The following is a 7,107-nucleotide window of genomic DNA, read 5'->3' on the forward strand; positions in this document are numbered from 1 at the left end:
ATATATATATATATATATATATATATATATATATACACGCAGGGATTGAGAAAGAAAGAAAACAGAAAGAAAGGCGGCAAGAAAAAGTTATAAATATACATATACACATGCGCATACACAGAGTCTGAAAGAGCAGGTGGTCATATAGCTATGGTACAGTACAATCAGACAGGATGGCTGTGGTTTGTATTTCGTCCCTAATGTTGTGTTTTGTTGGTAGCCATGATATTTATTTCTTAACGGCTGAATTAACATGATATCACAAATGTCGTAGAAATAAAACATTATTTCATTTTAATAAGTATATAGATAAACGGATTTATAACAATAAATATCTAGTCTTGATGGGAAATTTTTCTTACGGCAATGAGGTTAACACCCGATCTGTTTATTGCAGCCGTTAGCGGAAATACTTTGTAGTTCAGAAAAATGCAGATTGTTCACAATAATCTATTCAAAATAAATTGAATTAAATTATAAAGTAATAACTTAGATTTAAATAATATTTACATAAATTTGAATATTAACTTCTTTGAGAACAGTCATAAACATCACATGATCACTTCTGCTTCCCATAGAAGTATTATATATTGTGCTCCAGAAAGAGATCAAATTAAGAATATCTTTACTAAATAGCAGAAGTTTGACAGGTTACGAGTATGTTACTTTTTTCTTGGACTAACCTTGGAGAAAGACAAAGCTGACTCTGACGTAGTTCAAAGACACTTAGTCGTCATTTCCATGACTAGCTAGAGCCAAACGAGCCAAATTTTTATTAAGTCACATCCTAACGTTTTAAGGAAAAGAAGAATACGGTTGGCATTGAAGTTACATTTGATAGATACACTGTCTGAATAAAAGACAGAAAGGTCGCGATTGGAATGTCTATTTCATCATAGGACAGCACGTTCAGAGATGACGTAAGGCTAAACAACAACTAAAACTGAACCACCTTGTTATGTAAAAAAAAAAAATAATAAATACAACGTAAAACTCAAAACTGCTTGATTTCAATTGCATATTTATGCTGCGTTAATTTTTCGAGCTACATCAAGCAAGCTGTCCGAGAAAATGACAATAAATTCTATTCTACTGAATCGATAGAATACTTGCAATTAATTAGTTTGGTATTGTGAATCCTTCATAGGCCGATGAAGTCGCCCACGTGTTAATGGATGACTATGCACGTCGGTTATCACACTCTGCTCGTCAACAAAACCAATAATTGGTTTTCTATAATAGAGCAGTCTACTGAGACGACAGGTAATGTGAGGCTGAACCAAATCGGTCTGTTGTGTTTTCCTGACAATTAAGTCAACTCGGGTATTCTGCCCAGAAATACTACAGGTAATCGATTTAAGCATATTTGATCTGACGACCTATGAACAGGTAATTCATTTCTAGACAAAAATCCATTATTTTGTCTCTATAATTATTTATTTTCAGCGCCGATGAGAACACTGCGTTTCTCCGATTATTTTTAATAGATGATTCAGTAATTGCATGCTAGAAACGGCAGACAAATCTTTCTCAAATTACATCCAATTGTCCTGGATAGGTAAATGACCCATTGGATACTAGAGCCCTACATAATTTAAAAGGATGCAATGGTCACAACTGGAACACCCTTGATCGTAGGTCTTCTCGATGAGAATTCACTTTAACCCCTTATTATAAGAAAGGTATTGTGGCCTAAAAAATGTAATATGTTTAAAATGGAAGTTTTGGCTGCGAGATATTTGAACCACAGACTCTTCTCAGAGACAGACTTCATTTAATTTCTTAATAAACAGCGCTTGAGAACGATGTAGTTAGGAAGATTGTTAGTCGAGTGCAGTTAAATCATAAGTTGTTGGCTGTGGATTTCGTTAATTTCTATTGAAATAATATTTAATAGATATCATTAATCCAAAGCTAAGTGTTAGGTTTCTCTCTTAAACTGTTGAAAAAATATATTTAATGATCATACGTAATGAATTGAATCTACTAGACGAATAAAATGAAATGAAATAATTCACGTTAGGAAGGAATTTTCTAACTGACGTACGCAAAAAATCCTCCGTTAATTAAAATTACCCTCTTAGCCGAAGGAAGAAAAAGAACTAGGACTAAAGGTTAGTGACTTTTAAAGAAAAGGCGAAGTAATTTCAATAAATTAAGAACTAATCTCACAAAATGTTATAATGCTTAAGAAAACACTTTATATTCTTTACCAGATGACAGTTCACAAATATGAAATTAAGAACGCGTTTCTGTCTCATTACACTTAATTTGGGAAGAATACACAAACTAAAGCGGTTTGAGTAGACGATAAATTTTTGTTTCCTACAGTGTCAACTAGCCTAGATTATCATTGTAAGATATTTTTCCGTGTGAGAATTACTAGATTATTAGATTGCGGATGGATTAGTACCAAATGCTTTGCAGAGCCCTCTCCAATTTGTGAAGTTCTATATGCCACGTATGTTAAACTTGAGCTTCTACAACTTTGAATAGAATTTCAAAGGGCAATTTTGGTAAAGAAAAATTGTAGGACAGACGGCGCTAGACCACCTACAATCAATTATTATTTTTGTGGTTGTTTAACTCAAGATAGTTCATGATTGAACATACCTATGAACAAAGACATCCATACAATTAAAAGTCTTTGAATGCAGCTTAAGGGGAAATTTAACCGCTACTTCTAGCCGGTGGAGGTGCCAATGTTGATATACCTCGTTGTCATCCGGTAACTTTAGTCGGTGGTAATATAAAGCCGGTGACTCTTGAAAATCAAAAGCCATTCTAGTACAGTACAAGAAACTGAGGGAAGCTACAACGCGTTGGTTATAGCATACTAGCAAATAATATTTCTCTGGGAATTCAGTCTTGAATGTTTTTCAGAGTGGTAATACTCTCATATGAAGTTATCATAATGTATATACACTGCTAAAGATAGAGAAATTGAAGAAGTGAAGCTACATAAGTGTTAATTTACATTTACACATATATTGTTGGGTAGCTGCTTTTAGTGGAAGTTTTCACACCGTCAAGTATGTAAAGATGTAAGGCTTTGTGATAAGAAAGTAGTTGAACCTTCAATTTATATATGTACATAATTATCCTGGAAATTAATCTGTACCAAAATTCATACGTGTTATTTTTTTGTCAAGTGTGTGTTGTTTCTTGTATAATCCATAGAAAGAAATCACATAGTTATTGAAATGATACCCAATCTTATATGTTTTTAAGAAAATAGGTAATAATTTTATCAATGTCTAAATAGAAATTACGTTACTTTGAATAAGTGAACATAACGATGCTTTTCATAGCCGGTGCTGACTCATTTCTAAAAGGAAAAAGAAATCCAGAATAAGTTAAACCGAACGAATCAGTATAGTGATTAGATTAATTCACCACGTTTCTTTAACAATAGGTAAGTTCTACTTAATTGGTGACATGCCAGGTGAGAGAGTGAATGGCAGCTGATGCTTTTGCGATGCGTATTTATGGAGAATAATATAATTTTCTTGTGCCAGGTAAGACAGACAATGGCAATTTGCTGCATTGTTAATCTTTTATGCCCATTCTAGTAAATTTTTGATATTTTTTTTTTTATTCATGAAGCAAGTAAAAGTTATAATCTTTTCGAGATTTCTTGACATCTCTCAAAACTTTTTACATTGAAGTTTGTTCATGTCTTTCTTATCCTGACGTTATCCTGACTAACAAAGGTTAGTAACATTATTCAGTAGTCAGTTCTATGTCTCTGTCGTTGTGGGATTTTCCTTGCTTCTTGCAACTAGGTTGTTGACCCAAGGATCATGAATTTATAGGAAAGTTTAAAGTATTTTTAGAGATATAACATCAAAAATTGTATATAATTTTTCTTTTTATTTCGTAAACACAAACATGTAGATAGGATCTTGTGAAAATAACGAATAATTACACATCACACAATTTGTAAATACTCTTAAAAGAAGACAGAATTCAAATATTTTAGATGCTACTGTATTTAATGCAAAATTTACATAAATATGTTTGTGAAAAGTTATACCGATATGGAAACTATATATAGATATTTATATGCTTTCGTGTTAGTAGGATAATTCGTTATAGATGCAAGTTTGTGTAAGTCGATAGATGGCCATCGTAAAAAGAAAAATCAGATAAACATATGTATATTTAATTTGGTAGAAATGATTCTGCTGAAGTCAGCGTCTAGCTAGCAGAGTGATAATTAAATGAAATAGAGAAATTACAGCACATGTATAGTAGTTGCCTAATGAAAATTTGAAGTAGCGAGCGAGACGGATTTGTTTGATGCTAAGTGAATGCGCTATAAGAAAACAAAAAGATATTTATCTTGCTTAATAGAGTTAAAAAATGGCTAGAATAACATGCATGATAACTATGAACCTAAAATGATCGTGTGATGTTGTTAATCTAGTCAATAGACTACGTGTCGAAAGTAACATTTCTGGTTATTCAAAAGAAAAATACACGGGTTAAGGTGAAACTAAAATGTCATCTGCATGCCACCGAGGGCGACTTTCATCCTCTCGGAGTCGATAAAATAGGTACCAGTTGAGCACTGTGGTCGATGTAATCGACTTACTTCTTCTCCAAACTTGCTGGTCTTGTACCGAAATTTGAAACCAATATTTCGTAGTTTTCAGTAAGATGATTCAGTCTATTCGCTCTATGCTGAGGAATAGCTGTCCGTCTAAAGGTGGTTAACGTGTTATAAACTAAATTCCTAATCAATGAAATATAAAGCTTTGTGAAGTCAGGAGTCTGTTACTGGTTATTAGAATTCATCTAATATGGAAAACCTTGTAAATTTGTTTTATTTACAACCTACATGCTGTTGTTGGGAGAGTCTCCATCAATATTGACAACCTGCGTTGTCCTTTTTAACTGGCCTAATACATACTCTATCTACACGCGATCGTGATGAGCCGGCGCGGTTTGTAAGTTGCTGCATTTGGTTTATGTTGAAAATTCTGTCGGTACCTATCAGTAACTGTTTCATTCATTGCTATAAGGACAGTATATAAGAAAATATTACACGAGCAAATTACAAAACCACGATGGGAAACAGGCATGATATAAAGTATGGGAGACAGGCATGACATAAAGTATGGGAGACAGGCATGACATAAACGACAATAAAAATACTATACAAAATTTTTAAATGGTCACAATGTAGGGACAACCACATTGGACTGTGAGTGAATTTCACAAATGAAGAATTACTCCGAGCACTAATTGTCCTCTTCTCGCTCAGAGAACAAACATTCTACTAGACACACTCACTATTCTCACTTTAACAATGATTTTTTCGTGTGTGTGTGTGTGTGTGTGTGTTTCACATTTTCTGTTGACTAATTGGATTATTATTTATTTTCTTTTGCAGGAATGGATGTAAATATAGGTTTGAAAAACCTTGTAACGCTTCCAAACTTTTTGGAAATGGTTAGCTGGGCAGAAACGGAAAATCATATAACATCCGTCTTAACGTACAAGACACGTCATACAGAAAAAGTGTGCCGAAACTTTGTCAGATGTGGATTACGAGAGTATATGTTTTCTTAAGGATTTCGGTTAAATTAATATATATATATATATATATATATATATATATATATATATATATATATATATATATATATATATATATATACACACATGTATGTACGTACGTGCGTATGTATGTATGTATGTATGTATGCATGTATGTATATATATATGTATATATATTCTGTATATGTGTATGTAGAAACAAATCTAATTATGAGATTAAAAACATACCCAATGGGTCACAGAAAATTTATTTGTGCTGGCAGAAATGGGGTGTGCATCTGTGTTTATGTCTCAGTGTCTGAGAGAGAATGACTTTGGTCAGCTCGATGTTTTGGGCTACATTCGAGCAATTCTTTCTTTGGTGCTTCTTCAATTTTTTGTTATATATATAAATATATAGAGAGAAATGATATATTTTTACACTTAAAATAAATTATTACAAATGAATAATTTATTTTCTTTCTCAAATCCCTTGACATTTGAAAACGTATTATTTCTCAAATATTTATTCGTAAACACACACACTTGCATCCACATACACACATTTACATTTGCGTAATTTTAATGCTGCTGAATGTCAGTATTCGTAGCTTTTTTGGTCTCTATTTTAAACTGGTTGTTCGCATATGTGTTTGCGTGTGGGAAACTAGGAATGAGAAATTAAATGAGAAAATGTAAATATGAAAATAAATAAATGATTAAATTTACATAGCATTTCATCATCTTTGGAAACCATCGTGTTTTCCTCCGTCCTTTGGAACTTTACGAAATCATATTTTAAATTTAAACATATAAAATTACCAAAATAACAAAATCCACATAAAAGAAAACATAACAAAGAATAAACTTTAAAAATATCTATAGACGCTTAGAGATAAAACATTTGGAAATACTACAAATTTTTTTTTTAATGTGTGTGTGTGTGTGTGCGCGCGCGTATGAGCACATATATATGTGTGTGTATATATATATAGAAACATATATGTGTATGTGTGTGTATGTATTTATGTATATATGTATGTGTGTCTGCGTATATATATATATATATATATATATGAAACTATCGTGTTAATATTTATTATATCATTATTATATCAATGTGTATCAAGCTAAATTACCGTATCGAAGAAATTGTTGGATCAAACAGAAAGCAACTGGTATTAAACAACCAACGCATGAAATTATATCAAACATATCAAAAAAAACATTAGTCTTTCCCTCTTGTTCTTTGGAAGAGGAGATAAGACATGGCATATATGCTCACAAGAGCTTGGTTTATCTTTTTTTATTTTGTTCGGGTTTTCATAACTATAAGTTCGAGAATGCATTTTGATACCACTTCTTTTGTCCTTAAACTATTATTCTCAAGTTGCATGCTTTGTCTGCGGAAATGGAATCGTACAATACTTGGCAAGTTGATTTTGTTGCAATTCTCAGACCCGCTTTACGTGTTATACCAATGTTCTTGGAATCATTACGATTAGAAATACCACAGTATTAATACACACACACACACACATATATATATATATGTATATATAT

At 32.2% G+C, this 7,107-nt stretch overlaps 1 protein-coding gene across 3 annotated transcripts in view; it reads left to right on the forward strand.

Annotated features, from left to right (window-relative positions):
- LOC106870828 (uncharacterized) overlaps positions 1-7,107 on the forward strand; it is a 283,987-nt gene that overhangs the window by 235,727 nt on the left and 41,153 nt on the right. For 2 of the 3 annotated variants that reach the window (XM_014917052.2, XM_052970301.1), the window contains one exon: positions 5,399-6,272. The exons of the other annotated variant lie outside the window; for it this stretch is intronic. In XM_014917052.2, the coding sequence (XP_014772538.1) occupies positions 5,399-5,577 (179 nt within the window). In that variant the 3' untranslated portion in view covers positions 5,578-6,272. Of the gene's footprint in view, positions 1-5,398; positions 6,273-7,107 lie in introns of those variants that run through there. 3 annotated transcript variants of the gene reach the window in all.

This window comes from Octopus bimaculoides, chromosome 1, assembly GCF_001194135.2.
Source record: "Octopus bimaculoides isolate UCB-OBI-ISO-001 chromosome 1, ASM119413v2, whole genome shotgun sequence".
In the NCBI taxonomy this organism is placed as follows: Eukaryota; Metazoa; Mollusca; class Cephalopoda; order Octopoda; family Octopodidae; genus Octopus; species Octopus bimaculoides.